General features: G+C 41.0%; 1 protein-coding gene across 2 annotated transcripts in view; it reads left to right on the top strand.

The window, feature by feature from the left end:
• The window catches only part of rb1 (retinoblastoma 1), a 274,361-nt gene that overhangs the window by 37,452 nt on the left and 215,883 nt on the right, over window positions 1–21,026 (top strand). For both annotated transcript variants that reach the window (XM_068040271.1, XM_068040272.1), the window contains exons 8-9: window positions 10,559–10,704; window positions 17,978–18,055. In XM_068040271.1, the coding sequence (XP_067896372.1) occupies window positions 10,559–10,704; window positions 17,978–18,055 (224 nt within the window). The remainder of the gene's footprint in view (window positions 1–10,558; window positions 10,705–17,977; window positions 18,056–21,026) is intronic.

Raw genomic sequence — 21,026 nt, 5'->3', positions numbered from 1 at the left:
ACAATGTTCAGCATCATTCGTGACTCCTCAGATACTGAAGCAGTCTGTGTAGAAATGCAGCAAGACCTGGACAATATCCAGGCTTGGGCTAATAAGTGGCAAGTAACATTCGCGCCATACAAGTGCCAGGCAATGACCGTCTCCAACAAGAGAGAATCTAACCATCTCCTCTTGACATTCAATGGCATTACCATCACTGAATCCCCCACTATCAACATCCTAGGGGCTTCCATTGAACGGAAACAGAACTGGAGTAGCCGTATAAATACCGTGGCTACAAGAGCAGGTCAGAGGCTCAGAATCCTGAGGCGAGTAACTCACCTCCTGACTCCCCAAAGCCTGTCCACCATCTACAAGGCACAAGTCAGGAGTGTGATGGAATACTCTCCACTTGCCTGGATGGGTGCAGCTCCAACAACAATCAAGAAGCTCGACACCATCCAGGACAAAGCAGCCCACTTGATTGGCGCCCCATCTACAAACGTTCACTCCCTCCACCACCGACGCACAGTGGCAGCATTGTGTACCATCTGCAAGATGCACTGCAGCAACGCACCAAGGCTCCTTAGACAGCGCCTTCCAAACCCGCGACCTCTACCAACTAGAAGGACAAGGGCAGCAAATGCTTGGGAACACCACCACCTGCAAGTTCCCCTCAAGGTCACACACCATCCTGACTTGGAACTATATCGCCGTTCCTTCACTGTCGCTGGGTCAAAGTCCTGGAACTCCCTTCCTGACAGAACTGTGGGTATATCTACCTCAAATGGAATGTAGCGGTTCAAGAAGGCAGCTCACCCCCACCTTCTCGAGGGTAATTGGGGAGGGGCAATAAATGCTGGCCTGGCCAACGACACCCACATTCCATGAATGAATAAAAAACAGTAACAGCTTGTTTCCTCCCAAGTTATTGGCTAACTCATGGGTCAATGCCTAGAGTTGCCTCAGACATTTATGAAGGAAGACTGCCACAATAGGTTGCTGTGGGTAACTGTTAATAAGCTGTACAGACTAGAAAGTCCCAGTTTGTTCACTAGGGTATACTGTTAGTTGATTTCATCCAGGCTTTGCTACAATAATCCTCAGCGCCCCAGATAAGGCAAATTATAAATCAATGATAATTCCCAAAATTGATTTTGATGCTCATTGCCCCATTTCTTCAAATGGGGGAAACATTGCCTCTTGCTTCCACATTTACACAGAATACTTTTATAGACTGTTAAACTCCAGAAAGCTTGTTTATGAAAGGATAATGTTGGAGCCGATCGTTACTCAGTTTCACATTTATTGTACAGAGTAAAACGATTACAAACCAGTAGTTCCTCATTCAAAACCCTCTACTCGTCTCCGTATCTGCTTCTAAGTGCTCAAGTAAGACTCCAATTAACACCCTCCACCTGCATATAATCAAACAATTGTTACACAATTAACAGATTAACAGATTCCCTTCTTTCTTTTATAATACAACATGGATTAATATGCTCAAACATTTCAAAATAAATTCCATATTATGTACAAATTATTAACGTGCTCAAAGAACAATTCAAAATAAATTCCATATTGGTCACAAAGCATTACATTGTGAGATGCCCCTCCTCTAGCATCCCTAACAATTTCTTTGTACAAGCACTTTTTGTGAGATAATAAGATAGCTGATGACTTGCATCTACCTGTTTAAGTTTGGAGATTTCCTTTCTCTCCAGCATTTATTTCAATCCAGCAAGGTCAATACATAGTTTTTCCTCACTCTCACTTTTTGCAGATTGTACGTTGTTCCACAAAGAATGATTATCCACATAACATTCAATGGGTATCCTATCTTCAGTATGTCCCTTGTTCAGAATTTCGTCCAAAATATTTGACAAATATAACCCCAAATCCACCGCCTCCATGAGACCCAGTGTTTCTGCAGCTGAAGTGCTTTTAACAACCTGTTTTATTTTCTTAGCCTCCCAAGCTAAAGGGCAACATTTTCCATTTTTACCCATCAGAAACATTTTGAAACTAGCTGCACTTAATACCCATCAGGAAGATCACTTTAAAAAAAAAAGCTTCATGTTCTTTGGGTCACCTAAGGATGGGGACTTCAGTACACATTTCTCAGATTTAGTTTTTTCAATGTTCTGTTTGCCTTTAAAACATTCTCAACTTACAGATACTTCATCATCGTACTTGGCTCCAGCATATCAAAACTAGCATCCGGCCTAGTTTGAGTGCGCAACCAGTTTAATTGACCAATCAATCTACGCAATTGTTCAGTCTCTGTTTTAATATATCATCTTTCTGTGATGACTTAGCATGATTTACTGCGATGGGTGTAACACACTCTTGTTGATTTTAAAGTTATTCCAGACTTAATCTGATTAATGTCTAAACCAATATATTTAAAGGCCCCACAGGCCTGACTCCCAATCTTAAATTCTACCCTAATCTTACTGATACCATATTTCTCAAAATCTGTAGTACCATCCCATAAGTCATCAATGTGCATCGTGAAAGTTTCCCTTTGATACCAATAAAACATTGCAGGATCTACATTTAGCACAACCAATTTTCAATCAAACAGCTCTCGCTGAGAAATACCACACCCTGGAAGTATTATTAAGGCCATAGATGCATTTATTCAGTTTCCATAGTTTTCCTTCTGCATCTGCTGCCTCTTTGGGTGGTTTCAGAAATATTTCTCTGAAATGCATCACCCTGTAGAAATGTGGCTTATGTCATTGGATCTACACTCCCATGAATATGTGGCTAAAAGAGCTAAAAAGATTTTCAAGATTACCTTTCCAGCTGTAGGAGAGCCCACTCTCATCGAAATTACCCAGTTGCTCTTCAAAACTCCTTGCGATTAGCCTCACCTTAGCCTTAAGTTCCATCGGGAAGGACTTTTTCAGTACAAATCCACCTATGCGACGAGGCTTGATGTCCCCTATCTGGTACCTCAGAATAAACTCCAAACTCTCTCCAACTCTCCAACTTATGTTTTGCTTCTCTTATTAGTTCTCACGTTTATTGGCAGCCACTAAAATTTCTTGGTCATGAGGGCTTCTGCTTCTAGTTCAATTCCGAGACTGCTCGCTAGTCTTCGTTTCATTGTGAAATCTACTTAATATATGGCCTCTATTAGCATTTTGATATCTTTCAGGACTACTGCTCGAAGATCACCCTTGCATGTTATCAGAGGCTCTTTCTCCAGTCTGTGATCGCTTTCTATGCAAGAGTCACTTCTGGACCCACTATTAAACCTTGCACTGTGCTTTCTTACCCTCCACTCTTTCACCCCAGTCCATGGCACTGGCTTCTTGGCCCTCATCTTGAACATTTAACCAATATTTCAACTTGCCTGTAAGATTTTCTTGCACATCCCACAATTGGTGCATCCCTCCATCTATTAGACCCCTCTGGAATATGTTAGCTGAGTACCTACTCGGGCAGCTTTCCTTTGGATGCAATAGCTCTTTCTTGAGTGACATGAGCCTCACACTATCCAATCATTGATCTACCTCATCCTGTTCCTTAGGACCTTCATCACAAAACACGAGTATTTGAGGTACAAGGTGCATCTTTTCCGTCTGCCAACTGCTCAGATTCTAAGATTTTATAATCAACCTGGATTAATCGTGAGGAATGAAACTTAATAGTTTGATTTCCATGCTTGATAACTACTCTTACCATCCTGACCGATTTACCTTACCAGGGCCCTTCCATTTCCTATGACCCTCTCTTTTATAATACACCAAATCTCCTGAATTAAATTCCCCCTCAGATGGTCTTGGACAATGTCTCAGCGCTCTCCGAATTTTCTGAGACCTCGTGCTTGATGAAAGCCTGTCTCTCTGCATGTAAAACATTGAAATGTGCAGAAAAAATTGAGTTAATTGTAGTACCTTGCAGAGCAGGAAGACTGTCGCACAGAACTGAAGGCAATTTGGGATTCCGCCCATAGACCTTTTGATAGGGATTATATCCTCCAACATCTAAAGTGAATTCTTCACATGAACCACCCATGTCAGGGTAATTGTCAACTTGCAGTTTGTCTGGTTAACTAAGGTTTTATGCAGCATTTCATCAACCACTGTGATTCCTTTCACAGAGCCCATTGCTGGAAGGACTTTCAGCTGCAGTATTCATGACCATAATGTTCATGTTTTCGCACATGTCTCTGAACTAGTCATTGGCAAATTTCCCTTCATTATCAGTCAGAAATTTAGCTGGTGCCCCAAATGCAGTCCCTATCCATTTCTCCATAATTCTGTCTATAATCACCCTTTTATTTTGCTATTTATTGTAGAAAGACTAAATCTGGTTGCTAGGTCTGTAAAATTTAGAATGAAAATGCACTTGTCTTTGTCCCCACGTTTAAATCCATGGCAACTATCTCGATTAAAGTCACGTGCCAATGGAAAGCTTACCATAGGACATGATGGTGTCCTCTGATACTTTTTATAGATTTCACACTTTTCACTAACCTCTTCTATTCTCCTCGTATGTTCTTCAATTACACCTGCGATCTTTAGCAGAGTTTTTACTCTTTGACAAAAAGGGTGAGCAAATTGTCAGTGTAACTTGAAGACAGTTTGCTTTTTACCTCTGATTCTTAAGACCTGATGCCATTAATACTGTTCTAACACTCTGACTAGAAACATCAGGTTTTGTTCAGGGGTTATAATAATGTCTGACTAGGTAAACTGCAAATTCACTGACTTTCCAAAAACAATTGCCTTATCATGTTCCATATCAAGTTTCATTTGTGCCTTTTTCATTGACTGTTTACTCAACAGTAAAGGTATCTCACTAGAATTACATCAGTATTGATAAAGTGGCTCACTCCAGCTATTTTACATGGAGTTACTACTCTATTTAGTGACTTCAGTGTGTTGTCATCACCAAACTTAAAGCTGGTAGTACTTTTATATTCCTTAACCTTGCATTGATTCTCACTATGAAGTGAATCCAGATAACATGGTAACCAATCCATTCCACCATCGACATGCAAACACTGTCTAATGCAGTGCGGTGGAAGGAATCTGCAACTAACACACTCCTCACAGGACTAAAACTCCTTGTGACTAGTACAATTCGTTCAGATTCATCAGTATCTTCCTCAGAAGTCTCTGCATTGTGTGTTATTTCGAGGACTTCGCCCCTCTGCTTTGGGCAGTTCATTGCATAATGATACCTTGAGTCACATCTGAAGCACTTGTTAACTGTTCCTTGGGCATTCCTGGGATTCATTCGCCCATGATTGCTGTTCCAATTCTGTGTTCTACTGTAGTAGTCAGACCTGCTAAAGGTGCTTTCATCCTCATTCCACCCGTCTTTAACTTTTCCATTGTACTTATGTCTGCTTCCAGTATCTGGACCATTTCAAAATCTAGTTAACATTGAGTCCTCCATTCTTAGTGTCACCGCAGAATGCCCAGTTTGTTCTACCAGGGTTGCAGGAAATGACTGTTTGCCTTAAACAAATTCCTGGGCAGCAGACATTTGATCCAGGAACCAAACCCCAGTTCGAACCATGAGCCTGTCCATATGCTACATCCTAGCACAATCTAGCAATTTAAATGCTAGCACTGAACCAGGGATCTCCAAATTGAATTTTCTTAATATTCTATACTGCTTGTTAAAGTCCGTGATATATTCCTACATTGAATAACCATCTGTTGTCAGAAATCTATCAAAGTCTGACCATGCTTCATTTGCATTCAGTAGGTCATCTTTCTTGTAAATTCCATCCAAGAATTCTAACAGAAGATCCAACCCTTCATCAGAATCCAACTGATGAGCATCCAGCTCACAAAACATTTTACTTTTGGTAGAAAGTGACAATGCCAGGGCCATATCTTGTTTCCTGTTTGGTAGGGACGTAACCCATGTCTACGTATCCACTTCATTATTCCACTGGTCATATGGTTCAGACTCAGAACATCAAGAGGGTAATTGTACCCTGACAATTTACACTTGCTTTCTGCTGTATTTTCCACAATATCCTGTGAGATTTTAATTTTCTATGTTTAAAAAGAAATCCTAGTTTCTAACCTTCAGCTTTAGGCAGCCATCCTCTGCTACCATGTGAAACTCCAGAAAGCTTGTTATGGAAGGATAATGCTGGAGCCTATCTTTGCTCAGTTTCACATTTATTTTACAGAGTAAAAGGATTTCAAACATGTATCTCTTCAGTCAAACCCTCCACCAGTCTTAGTCAGTGTCTGCTTCTAAGTGCTCAAGTAAGACCCAAATTAACACTCTCCACCTGCATATAATTAAACAATTGATACACAATTAACATTAATGTAGACCGCCATAACAATTTTACTGCATGTGCATGGTTAACGATGCATTTTTAAAAAAAAAATTACTGTGGGGGGTGGGGGGGGAAAAAGCTAGGAAATAAACTTTGTCTTGACTGAAACAGATTTGAGCAAAATGCTGGACTAATAGCACAGCTATTGTAACTTTGGTTACCATTCGAATTGTAAGTTGTATACTTGAAAAAGCATATTAAACTTCGAGAGAGAGATGCACAATGTCTTTCCTCATAATTTGAATTCCTTTTCAAAAATTGCATTTTGAAAGCATATAGCCTTGATTAACAATTGCTTATCAATTGTGTTTTGTTGATAATTAGAAAATAAACACTCTGATTACTGACAGAGAGTTAGCGTGGCCATCACTTTCAAGAACCAGTTGTAAACCCCAAATTAAAATTTGCAGTGATCTAGAAAGCTTAAAGACAGTGCTGCCAAACCTGGAATGCCCATACCCCCTTCTCAATACTGACAGACGGTGAGACCACCAGTGAGCCAAACTCCTCAAATTCTATCCTGTTCTACCAAGCTTAATGTGATCCCCCTCCACGGAGATGCTTTTCATGCTGTCAGAACTCCACAGCTCCACTGCAGTTCTGCTAAACTCCATGGCCTTAGCCCAGTGCTACTAAAGCCTAGGATTGTCCCCATCACGTTTCAGAATGTTTTAACCATTTTTATACAGAAAAGATTTGGAGAAGAGTCATAGTCATGCCCTTCGGCCCACTGCGTCCATGCTGACCATAATGCCTATCTATACAAATCCCATCTGCCTGCATTAATTCCATATCCCTCAATGCCTTGCTCATTCAAGTACCTGTCCAGACGCCTCTTGAGTGTCACTGCTGTTCCTGCCTCCAGCACCTTCTCAGGCAGCTCATTCCAGATACCCACTATTCTTTGTGTGAAACATTTACCCCTTTGATCACCTTTAAACCTCCTCCCTCTCACCTTAAATCTATGCCCTCTAGTTTTAGTCACCCCTACCATGGGAAACAGAATCTGGCTATCTACCCTATCTATGCCTCTCATCATTTTATATACCTCTATCATGTCCCCTCTCAGCCTCCTTCGCTTCAGGGAAAACAGACCCAGCCTATCCAATCTCTCTTTATAACTCAAGCCCTCCAAACCAGGCAACATCCTTGTGAATATTTTCTGCACCCTCTCTAGCTCAATCACATCTTTCCTGTAGTGCGGCGACCAGAACTGCACACAGTCCTCCAAATGTGGCCGAACCAACGTTATGTGCAACTATAACATGACGTCCCAACTCTTGTACTCAGTGCCTCGGCCGATGAAGGCAAGCATGCCATACGCCTTCTTCACCACCCTGTTGACTTGTGTTGCCACTTTCAGGGAACTATGTACTTGCACCCCAAGGTTTCTCTGCTCAACAACACTCCCCAGGGCCCTGCCATTCACTGTATATGTCCTGCCCTGGTTTAACATCCCAAAATGCATCACTTCACACTTGTCTGCATTAAATTCCATTTGCCACTCCCTTGCCCACTTTCCCAGTTGATCTATATCCTGTTGTAACCTTAGACAACCTTCTTCACTATCCAGTATACCACCAATTTTGGTGTCATCTGCAAACTTACTAATCATGCCCCTTACATTCACATCCAAGTCGTTAATATATATGACAAGCAACAGAGGGCCCAGCACCGATCCCTGCGGCACACCACTGGTCACCGGCCTCCAATCTGAAAAACAACCCTCCACTACCACCCTCTGCCTCCTATCACCAAGCCAATTTGTATCCAATTTGCTAGCTCACCCTGGATCCCATGTGTTCGAACCTTCTGGACCAGCCTACAATGCGGGACCTTGTCAAAGGCCTTGCTAAAGTGCATGTAGACAATGTCCATCGCCCTGCCCTCGTCAATCCTCTTGATCACCACCTCAAAACTCAATCAAATTTGTGACACATGATTTCTCACGCACAAAACCATGCTTATTATCCCTAATCAGACCTTGCCTTTCCAAATGCATATAAATCCTGTCTCTCAGAATCCCTTCCAATATCTTTCCCACCACTGATGTAAGGCTCACCGGCCTGTAGTATGCTGGCTTATCCCTACTGCCCTTCTTAAATAAAGGCACAACATTAGCTATCCTCCAAGTCTTCCGGTACTTCACCCGTGGCTAAGGATGATACAAAAATCTCTGCCAGGGACCCAGCAATCTCTTCCCTTGCTTCCCATAGCATCCTGGTCAGGCCCTGGGAATTTATCTACCTTAATGGGCTTCAATACCTCCAACACCTCCTCCTTTGTAATCTTGATATGCTCCAGGATATCGGTGTTCCCTCCCTTGAACTCACTAGCTTCCATGACCTCCTCCGCAGTAAATACGGACGAGAAATATTCATTTAGGACCTCTCCCATTTCCCGTGGCTCCACACATAGATTGCCACACTGATCCTTAAGGGGACCTACTCTCTCCCTAGCTACCCTTTTACTCTTAATATATAGAATCTTTTAGGATTCTCCTTTATCTTATCTGCCAGGGAAATCTCATGGCCCCTTTTCGCCCTCCTAATTTCCTTAAGTGTAGTCCTACATCCCCTATACTCGTCGGGGAAATTGCTCGATCTTAGCTGCCTATACCTGACATATGTCTCCTTCTTTGTCCTGACAAGACCCTCAATATCCCTCGTCAACCAAGGTTCCCTAAACTTGCCAGCCTTGCCCTTTCATCTAACAGGAACATACCGGCCCTGGACTCTTCCCATCTCCCTTTTAAAAGCCTCCCACTTGCCAGACGTCCCTTTACCTGTAAACAGCCTCTCCCATTCAACTTTTGAGAGTTCCTGTCTGATGCCATCGAAATTAGCCTCCCCCCAATTTAGGACTTCAACTTGAGGACCAGTCCTATCCTTTTCCATAACTATTTTGAAGCTAATAGAGTTATGGTCACTGGTCCCAAAGTGCTCCCCCACTGACACATCAACCACCTGCCCATCTTCATTTCCTAAGAGGAGGTAGAGTGTAGCCCCTTCTCTAGTAGGGCCATCCACATACTGCTTCAGAAAACTATCCTGGAGTATAGTTTTCTGAGTATAGTAAAGCTTTTTGTGCTGCTATTGATATCCCTTGCAAGTTTCATGGCATACTCCTGTTTTGTAAATGTGTGCATATTACAGTTGAGACGTTTCTTTGGCAATGTGGACTCTGTCTTTAAAGGTGAATGCTATAAGCAGAAAAATGGAGCAAATTGTCGGCAAATTGTAGAGGTTAATAAAAGGAAAACTGCGAATGCTTCAAGATTTGAAGATGGTTTGTTTTTATCTTGTATTATTGAAGCAGAAGGGAACTTTAACTTTTATTTAAGTTGTAAAGTTATGCGAGGAACACCTTAGCATACTTCAGTTTACATGATTACTGGAGAAACAGTGCTACAAATTAGGACTCTGCGTGGTTATACTAGGGAACAGAGAGTTAACTTGTCAAGTTTAAATGGAAAAAGGCACCTAAATGAAAGGTGATTAATACAATAAAGTTTTTCTCACAGACTAACTAAAAAGTAGTTTACCTTGCCTGATAGAGAAATATCTCGCAACTCATGAGTTAGGATGCCCTTTGATATCAGACTATGAAAAGAGGGAGGGAGAATTATCTTTGAAACAGGAAGGCTGTGAGTGCTATCAGATTCTGTAAGAGATGTGATGGCCTTTAGTGAAATGCTGGAAGAGCAGTTGCAAGACTGGTTTGAGTTGAGAAAGATGGACTCCCTGATGTGAGGTACTATTGATTGTATTTCATTTTGTGTCATTACATGAAGATGACCTGTACGGATTAGATGAAATATATTTATATATTTACCTTTATATATTTGATTTAATATAGATATTTTGTTTATCCTTTATATATAATATATTTATGAGTATATAATTTCATTGTGATCACCTTGAGCTGAAGACTATAATTATAAATGGTCAGCTTGCACAACCATTAAAGCACTACATTTAAGCAGTGTGGGACCCACAGTGCAAGCACTGCTTGTGGGTTGAATTCCATTCTGAGCCAAGTGTGACAATTGCATTTCTAGCTGTCTTGATTGCATGGTCTATTTTCTTGCACTTTTATGTGCTGCTGTTCTTTTGCATATATAGGGTAATCAGTGCAATGCAGGAAAAACATGTTGTACAGGAAAGCTCTGCTCATGATCTGGGAACTACTAGCAATTTTACTTCATGTGTGAAAGGTGTAGGTATTTATTGAAACGGCTATTTTTCTTTATAGGATCTGCAGCAAATAGTATTTCCAGTGGCCCATCACGATCTTCTAGACGAAGTCAGAACAGACTTATACAGACGGGCAATTCAGCTGAAGTAGACCCAAGAGTCATGGAAATCCTTTGTCAGGAAAATGAATGCAATGTGGAAGAGGCAAGTTTGTACTATAGTTATAATTGCAACTGGAATGGGAAAACTGAGGATATGCAGAATGGATTGATAACATTTTCACTTTATTCCGTAACTGAAGAATATTTCATAACCCATATGTTGAATAAAGCTATTAAAGGCATCTTTTAATTGAAGTACTAATTTCATAACGTAAAATGTAACTTTTTAATGGAAATGAGCACTGTCACAGACTTTAAACTTTCGATTGCCTTTATACAAAATTATGTAAAAATAGTTATGTTAAGTATGCTTAGTATGGGCCTAGGAGCAGAGTACATGCATAGCCTGAGAGCCATTCTGCTTCACTTTAAAACACCAACAGTTAGTTAATGGGAGTCGAAGGCTCTGATGGGAGAGGAAGTTACTGGTGTATGCATTCCCGTGGGGACATGCTGAAGCGTTGTCGACAAATTTGGGCAGTGTTATGGCTCCTTGGATTTGTAATCTAGTTGCTTGGCAGAATTCCCATGGCCTGCAAAAGGGCTGGAATCTGAGTTGAGCTGATTGAGGCCCAACAGAGTATGTTCAGCTGTGTATTGGAAAGTTGTTGCAGTGAGGCTATTCAATTTAGTCATGCTGAGAGAACAGTAGAATCCATGCGCTGTGGGGGAAGTGAACAGAATGTTAGAATATTGTCTTCCAAATATCTTCCTTTAATCATCCTGTAATCTGAGCAGTTCATTCATTCACTCATAAGTATTAACCTATCAAGCAACTAGATTTAGCCATCAATTGAGCTCTACTTTTATTAATTTCTGGGCAGAAATGTTGGCACAAAGTGAATTCATCCAGAATAGACAGTGACAAAGAGAGGCACTTGTGCATCAGTTTTGTGTGTTAGTCACCCTTGCTGTAGAAATACCATTGGCTGAAACAAAGATTGATCCCATTTAACCCATCTACCTGAAATGATATGACCAAAGTCTCATTTCTGTCAGATGTGTGTCTTCTCAGTCTTTCCAGGATCAAAGTCCAAATCTCTCTTTTGGGAGGGATGGGGTAAGAACAGGAAAACAATTTGGGAGGATCTTTGTTTCAAGTCTGTAGAGCAATTTTCTTCCATCTGTGTGTTTTCTATAATGAAATAAAAGCACTAAATCAGTTAGTTTGTTAAAATATTGAAAAACTAAAGTTTACAAATATAATTTCAATTCAATGCAATCAGTATTAAAAATTTTAATAGCTGTTTTATAATTGGTCATTTTAAAGTTATGTTTTTGTTAAGCGTTCATGTCTTGATCTGTGTGTTCAATGTAAAATACTTGATCCTTTTGACCCCTGCCCCAGCCTTAAGTTTCACCTCTGTTCTTATCCCAGCATGATTTTTTACATGGAGAATAAATGAAAGAACATTCCATATCTAGTATAGGTTACATTTATCCTTCATGTACAAAATTCCCTCACATCTGGAGTGTTGGCAGCTCCATTATTTCTTGCAAACAATTTACTCTTAATGTCTCTCCTGGGGCTTCTGTGAAAGAAGTGAGGGGAACCACATTTTTCCTGTTCCTTTGTTCTGATAATAGCACACTTATTTTTGTGAGGAATACATCAAAGGTTGGCGATCTAATAATCGGATGATAGCCAATACCAATTTAAGCTGACCTTGGTTTTCCTGACTTACATCAGTTTTCATTTAGGTTGATTTGCTAATATCAAAACGGTCTCCAATATATAGAGACAATGTAATGATCTCTAATTTCTTGCTGTCATTCTGCTTTTATGGGTTTTCACTGCTCTGCTCATTGATAGCTAAATAAATTTCATATAAGGTTAATTGACTTGAACTGCTTTTACATAAACTTTGAGGAGTGCTTGTGCTGCCAGGTCCTGACTTTGTGGGTCTGACACACCCTCTGGCAAGCCGGTATAAATTTGTTGGAAAGCCATGTCTTGCTAATGCCTAACGCCAACGTGTCTGCCATTTTTATATTGGGGCTGCTGCCAGGTCCACCAACATTCCCTGTAAGCACAATGTAGAAACACCTTTAGAGGAGAAGTTTGTCTTTGGATGTGAATAAGATTAATCATCTTTGAGTCAGTGGGGTAAAGTACACAATATAATCTTCATTCTGATTTTTTTTTTGAAAATTGCTTAGTAACAGTTTGAAAAATATAAAAAATTGCAACTGAAAATAAAATGGCAGTTAACTCGAACCCAAAAATCATCTACTGGCGCAGAAATAGTAAGAGGTGGGGTGGGGCATATTAAGGACTAAGAGGGTGCTGTATGCTTAGAAGAGTAGGGCAAAGCTAGAATACTTAATGAGTACTTTGTATCAGTGTTTACTAAGAGGATGCTGATAAAATATTGGTAGAAGGTGAGATAGAGGTAATGGATGGGGTGAAAATCGATAGGAAGGATGTACTGGAAAGGCTGGCCATGCTTAGAATAGACAAGTCACTTGATCTGGATGGCTTGCATACCAGGTTGCTGAAGGAAGTGGGGGTGGAGATAGTGGAAGGGTTTTCCAAAGTCTTTCAAGTTCCCTAGGTATGGGGGTGGTGCCAAAGGATTAGAGAGGGACACTTTTGTTCAAGAGGGTGTAAGAACATTCCTAGTAACTATAGGCCGTTCAGTTTAACATTTGTGGTGGGTAAGGTTTTAGATGGCACATGGAGAGGTTTGAGTTAATTAAGAGCAAGCATGGATTAGTAAAAAGGCAGATTGTGCTTGACTAATGTCATTGAATTTTTTGATATAACTGAGAAGGTTGATGAGGGGAATTCAGTGGATGTTTATGTGGATTTTAACAAACATTTGATGACGTATTACATAAAAGGCTGGTTAACAAAATTGAGGCTTGTGCAATAGGAGGGTCAGTACCAGCTTGGATAAAAAAAAATTGGCTTAAGGACACAAAACAGCAAGTTGTGCTAAATGGTTGTTTTTCAGACTGGAGGGTGGTTTTCAGTGGTGTTCCCCAAGGGTCAGTACTAGGACCACACATACTTGGATATTGAAATAGAGAGTAAAACTCGAAGTTTGCTGATGATACCAAACTTGGAGGTGTGACAAACAGTGAGGATGTTACCAATCGACTTTAGCAGGACATAGGGTGGCAGATGGAATTTAGTAAGTGTGAGATGGTGCATTTTGGCAGAAGGGATAGGGAGAAGCAAAAGAAACTTAATGGCACAGTTCTCAAGAGTGTTCAGGGACAGAGGGACCTGAGGATGCTTGTGCATAGATCTTTGAAGGTGCCAAGACATATTGGGAGAGTAATTAGCAAAACATATGGCATCCTAAATAGAAGTAATGAATGCAAAAGCAGGGAAATTATACTGAACTTTTATCAAGCTCTGACTCCAAGACTGGTGTGGGAGAAATGTTTTTTAATTCATGGGGCATCAGTACTGGGGGAAAAAGGGAGCTGTTACCGTTGGGATGGGCTTCACTGGAACCAAGCTGTAGAGAGGGTTTAAACTAAACAATTGGGTTGGGGGGTGGTTGGAGGGAGGCTTCAGCTGAGGGGAAATTTAGAAAGGTTAAGAGAAAGGAAAAGGCAACAGTACAGAGTAGCGATATGGATAATAACCAGAGTGTGACAGGAAGGGACAGTGTACAAACACAAAAGTGCACCAGCAAATAGGGTCAGGGTAGAGAAAAATGGTGATGAGACAGAATTAAGGTCTCTTTATCTGAATGCATGCAGCATTTGTAACAAGGTAGGTGAATTGATGGCATAAATAGAAACAAATGGGTATGATGTGATGGCCATTACAGAGACTTGGTTGCAAGGCGACCAAGGGTGGGAGCTGAATATTCAAGGTATTTGACATTTCAAAAGAACAGAAAGGAAAGAAAAGGAGATGGGGTAGCTGGGTTAAAGAATGAGATCACTACAGTAGTGAGAAATGGTCTTGGCTCGGAAGATTAAGATGTAGAATTTATTTGGGTAGAGATCAGAAATAGCAAGGCGAAGAAGTCACTGGGAGTAATTTATAGGCTCCCTGCAGTAGGTACATTGTAGGCTAGAAATAATGGGGGGCTTGTAAGAAGGGTACTGCAATTGTGGGTGATTTTTAATTTTATAGATTGGACTAATCAAGTTGACAAAGGTAGCGTTGAGGACAAGCTCATAGAGTGCGTTTAGGACAGTTTCTTAGAACAATAAGTCCTGGAACCAACCAGGGAACAGGCTATTTTAGACATGTACTGTGTAATGAGACAGGATTAATTAATCTCATAGTAAGGGATCCTCTTGGGAAGAGTGATCATTACATGATGGAATTTCACATTCAATTTGAAGGTGAGAAACTTGGGTCTGAAACTAGTGACTTGAACTTAAATAAAGGCAATTACAAATATATGAAGGTAGAGTTGGCTAAAGTGGGCTGGAAAAATAGGTTAAAAGGTAAGATGGTAGATGAGCAGTGGCAGACATTTAGGGAGGTATTTCATAACTCTCAACAAAGATATATTCTATTGATAAAGAAAGACGCTGCGAGAAGGATGCACCATCCGTGGCTAATTAACAAAGTTAAGGATGGTATCAAATTGAAAGAAAAGGCATCCTGTGAAGATTAGTGGTTGGCCAGAAGATTGGTAAAATTTTTAGAAATCAGCAAAGGATGATCAGGGAGCAATTAGAATAAGAGTAAACTAGCAAGAAATATAAAAACTGACAGCACGAGCTTCTACCAGTATGTAAAAAGGAAGAGAGCAGCTACAGAAACATTGCCCCTTAGAGGATAGGACTGGGGAATTAATAATGGGAAACAAGGAAATGGCAGGGACTTTGAACAAGTATTTTGTATCTGTCTTCACTGTAGAAGACATTAAAAGCATCTCAATAATAAAAAAGAAAAATCATGGAGCAAAAGGGAGTGAGGAACTTGAAACTATCACCAGAAAACAAGGAACTAGGAAAACTAATGGGACTAAAAGCTAAAGGTCCCCTGGAGCTGATGGTCTATATCCTCGGGAAATAGTGGATGCATTGGTTGTAATCTTACCAAATTCCCTGGATTCTGAAAAGGTCCCAGCAGATTGGAAAACCGTAACTGTAACGCCTATGTTTAAGAAAGGAGGGAGATAGAAAGCAGGAAACTATAGGCCAGTTAGCCAAATGTCTGTATTTGGGAAATTGCTGGAATCCATCATTAAGCAAATAGTTGCAGGACTTTTAGAAAATCACAATACAATCAGCAGAGTCGTCATTGGTTTTATGAAAGGGAAATAATGTTTGACAAATTTATTGGAGCTCTTTGAGGATGTAACCTGCAGGGTGGATAAATGGGTACCAGTAGATGTAGGGTATTTGGATTTCCGAAAGACATTTGATAAGGTGCCACATAAAAGATTACTACACAAAATCAGAGCTCATAGTGTAGAAGGTAATATATGAGCGTGCAAAGAAGATTAGTTAGCTAGTAGGAAGCAGAGAGTAGGGATAAATAATTTTTGGTTTGGCAAGTAACTATTGTGGTGCCACAAGGATCAGTGCTGTTACGTCCACTATTTATAATCTATATTAATGACTTGGATAAAGGGATAGAGTGTATTGTAGCCAATTTACTGATGATCCAAAGATAGGTAGGAAAGCAAGTTGTAAGGAGGACACAAAATCTGCAAAGGGATAGAGCTAGATTAAGAGAGTGGGCAAAAATTTGGCAGATGAGTATAATGTGGGAAAATGTGAGGCTGCCCACTTTGGTGTAAAGAATAGGAAAGCAAAATATTTAATGTAGAGTGACTACAGAATGCTGCAGTACAGAGGGATCTGGGTGTCCTTGTACATTAATGACAAAGACAGCATGCAGGTACAGCAAGTGATTTAGGAAGGCAAATGGAATGTTGGCCATTATTGCAAGGCGGATGGAGTATGAAAATAGGCAAGTCTTGCTACAACTGTACAGGGCGTTGGCGAGACTGCATCTAGTGTACTCCGTACAGTTTTGGGCTCTTTATTTAAGGAGGCAGTGAAAAGGAAGTTGACTATGTTGTTTTCTGGGATGATGGGGTTGACTTATGTGGAAAGATTGAGCAGGTTGGGCCTGTACTCATTGGAGTTTAGAAGAATGAGAGGTGATCTTATTGAAACATAGGATTCTGAGGGGGCTTGACAGGGTAGATGCTGAGGGGATGTTGCCCTTCGTTGGGGAATCTAGAATTAAGGGCACAGATTCATAATTAGCGGTCTCCCATTTAAGATGTAAATGAAGAAGAATTTCTTTGAGGGTTGTTATTCTTTGGAATTATGTATCCCAGAGAACAGTGGAGGCTGCGTCATGGAATATATTCAAGGCTGAATTGTCAGGTTTTTGATCGACATGGGAGTAAGGGGTTATTGGGGGCAGGCGAGAAAATGGAGTTGAGGCCACATTCAGATCAGCCATGATCTTATTGAATGGCAGAGCAGGGTCAAATGGCCTACTTCTCCTATTTATTATGTTAGGCCACAATTAGAGTTCTGGTCACCACACTTTAGGAAAATTGTGAAGGTTCTTGAGAAGGTGCAAAGGAGATTTACCAGAATGGTTCCCGGGGTGAAGGATTTTAGCTCCAAAGTTAGATTGGAGAAACTGGTGTCATTCTCCTTTGGAGCAGGGAAGATTTGGTAGTGGTGTACAAGATTGTGACAAGTTTAGATAAGGTAGACAAAAGCTGTTTCCATTAGCTGATGGTACAAGGACTGGTGGACACAGATTTAAGGTTTTGGGCAGGAGATGCAGGGGGATATGAACAAGAACTATTTTTACGCGGCAAGTTGTAATGACCTGGAACCTGCTGCCTGTAAGAGTGGTGGAAGTGGAGACGATCAATGATTTAAAATGGAAATTGGATAGACACTTGAAGGAAATAAGCTTGCAGGGCTCTGGGGGTAGAGTGGGGGAATGGAACTGACTGGAATTCTCTGCAGAGAGCAGGCATGGACTCGATGGGCCAAATGGCCGCCTCCTATGCCATAATGACTCTGTTTATGAGTCTTGCATTCAAAAGTTCAAGACATCAAACTATTTTTGTTTACTTCAATTAATTCGTTAGCACAGAGCACCCTCAAACAGCTTTCATATGTTGGCAATATATTGTGCAGTGTCAGGGTTCAGGTTGGATATGATTACCTGGAACAGGGAGCAGAAGGGGAGAACTTCCTGCTAACAGAGATCGCAGTCTTGGCGAGAAATGTGTGTACATCTCGTGCAACAAATGTGGAGTATTTTTTCTTTCCCTCTATGAAATGTAGTTTAGCATGTTTGTTTATTGCAGATCTGAAGATGTCATAATGAACCTTGTATTTCATTTGTCCAGGTGAAAAACATTTATTTGAAGAGTTTTCTTCCCTTCTTGGATAACCTTAAAATATCCTCTTCTAGTGGACTTCCTGAGGTAAGTTTGCTTCATTCAGGGTGAAGTGTGATGGTGCTTATAAATGCTTAAAAACCTCCCTGAAATAATGGAGTTGTCCTTCACATTTTGTAATGTATCCTGATGATATACATAAGTTACGTTTTGGTTTCACGTCAGTTTAAGAACAACCATCTATGTATCAACAGTCTTGTGTAGGACAGGCAATTCTTGTCCACAAACCACACTTTCATTTGTCAAGATTATTGAACATTCTTTTGTGCCAGGCATTCAGTTTTACTAATGTCAGCTGTCACAATGTAATTGCAGACTTTGGTCAATAGATGGCTCTGGGAAGAGTTTCTGAAATTTTGCAGAGTACACCATTTTTTTTTGTATTAAAGAACTTGCATTCATCAACTGAAAGTGGGCAATTGAACTGGTCATTTAAACTAATAATTTCTGGAAAGATTTCCATTATTCAAATTTGAAAGACTGTTGTATATAAACTTCTGAATTCAAACATTTAATTTATTTCTGGTAACATATGTGCTAACACAATTTTATTTAACTTCTCTTTGGCCTCCTTGTCTTGAGAGGCAATGGGTAAGCGCCTGGAGGTGGTCAGTGGATTGTGGAACAGTGCCTGGAGTGGCTATAAAGGCCAATTCTAGAGTGACAGACTCTTCCACAGGTGCTGCAGATAAAATTTGTTGGCGCTTTTCTTGCACTTCTGTCTTTTTTTCCTGCCAACTGCTAAGTCTCTTCGACTCGCCACTCTTTAGCCCCGCCTGTGTGGCTGTCCGCCAGCTCTGGCGATCACTGGCAACTGACTCCCACAACGAATGCAATCAAACTGTTAAAAGTGCCATATAAATGCTATGTGTTGTACTGTTGCAAAAGATAGGAACGTTTAATATTTTTCTCTGTTCGCTCAAAGCTTGGCCCCATATTGCGCGCACAAATATATTTAAGTGAAACAGTATTTTTCTATGTTGAGGCAGCAGTTGGTAAGGAAAATGCTGCTTCTTTGTTTTTCAGAAGCCATTCAATTAGATATTTATCAGTAATTTTGGGATCTAATTGCATGACTACCCACTAATTTCTGAAACCCATAAATGAGCGACTTTTATTTCAGCTAGTCCTTTATGCAAATATTTTTTGTCTTGCCAATTTTAAACCTGAATACCTAAGAGAGAGAGTATGCAATATGCAGCAATTGGGAGTAATTACCTGGTAGTTAGCAGTCTTGAGTGGGATTTAGCTGGATGAGGATGATCTGAGCTTTTGGTAGCAGTGGTCATGATCCTGGGTTTTGGCAGAATTAGAGTAGTGGGTCTTGGATTTTGGCAGAACTGTGGTCAGGTTTTGGAGTTTTGCATTTTGGGGGTGGCACGGCAAAGTTGGGGGTGGAAATCTTTTGTTTGGCATCACCAAAGCTCCTCTGGCTATGTTCTGCCCGAACAGTTATGGAAGTGGCATCTACCTGACAATTGGGATGCTAGGTCCCATATGCAACAGAACAGGATGTATCTAACCAGGCCAATTACAGTCCTATCAGTCTCCAACCAGTGGTCATTAAAGTGATGGAGAGATTCCTCATTACTACCATCTGCAAATCAATCTCGATGTTGTGGCCATTTCGGAGACATGGGTAGAGCAGGGGCAGGAATGGATGTTGCAGGTTCCGGGATTTAGATGTTTCAGTAAGAACAGAGAAGATGGTAAAAGAGGGGGGGGGTGTGGCATTGTTAATCAAGGAGAGTATTACAGCGGCAGAAAGGACGTTTGAGGACTCGTCTACTGAGGTAGTATGGGCCGAGGTTAGAAACAGGAGAGGAGAGGTCACCCTGTTGGGAGTTTTCTATAGACCTCCGAATAGTTCCAGAGGTGTAGAGGAAAGGATAGCGAAGATGATTCTCGACAGGAGCGAGAGTAACAGGGTAGTTGTTATGGGGGACTTTAACTTTCCAAATATCGACTGGAAATACTATAGTTCGAGTACTTTAGATGGGTCAGTTTTTGTCCAGTGTGTGCAGGAGGGTTTTCTGACACAGTATGTAGACAGGCCAACCAGGGGCGATGCCACATTGGATTTGGTACTGGGTAATGAACCCGGCCAGGTGTTAGATTTAGATGTAGGTGAGCACTTTGGTGATGGTGATCACAATTCGGTTAGGTTTACCTTAGCGATGGGCAGGGACAGGTATATACCGCAGGGCAAGAATTATAGCTGGTGGAAAGGAAATTATGATGCGATTAGGCAAGATTTAGGATGCGTAGGATGGGGAAGGAAACTGCAGGGGATGGACACAATCGAAATGTGGAGCTTATTCGAGGAGCAGCTACTGAGTGTCCTTGATAAGTATGTACCTGTCAGGCAGGGAGGAAGTTGTCGAGCGCGGGAGCCGTGGTTTACTAAAGAAGTTGAAGCGCTTGTCAAGAGGAAGAAGGCGGCTTATGTTAGGATGAGACGTGAAGGCTCAGTTAGGGCGCTTGAGAGTTACAAGCTAGCCAGGAAGGATCTAAAGGGAGAGCTAAGAAGAGCGAGGAGAGGACACGAGAAGTCATTGGCGGATAGGATCAGGGAAAACCCTAAGGCTTTCTATAGGTATATCAGGAATAAAAGAATGACTAGAGTGAGATTAGGGCCAATCAAGGACAGTAGTGGGAAGTTGCGTGTGGAATCAGAGGAGATAGGGGAAGCGTTAAATGAATATTTTTTGTCAGTGTTTACAGTAGAGAAAGAAAATGTTGTCGAGGAGAATACTGAGATTCAGACTACTAGGCTAGATGGGATTGAGGTTCACAAGGAGGAGGTGTTAGCAATTTTGGAAAGTGTGAAAATAGATAAGTCCCCTGGGCCAGATGGGATTTATCCTAGGATTCTCTGGGAAGCCAGGGAGGAGATTGCAGAGCCTTTGTCCTTGATCTTTATGTCGTCATTGTCGACAGGAATAGTGCCGGAAGACTGGAGGATAGCAAATGTTGTCCCCTTGTTCAAGAAGGGGAG

The sequence above is a fragment of the Heterodontus francisci genome, chromosome 10 (genome assembly GCF_036365525.1).
Source record: "Heterodontus francisci isolate sHetFra1 chromosome 10, sHetFra1.hap1, whole genome shotgun sequence".
In the NCBI taxonomy this organism is placed as follows: Eukaryota; Metazoa; Chordata; class Chondrichthyes; order Heterodontiformes; family Heterodontidae; genus Heterodontus; species Heterodontus francisci.
The sequence above is the reverse complement of the archived record's forward strand: the minus strand, read 5'-3'. Positions and strand labels throughout refer to the sequence as shown.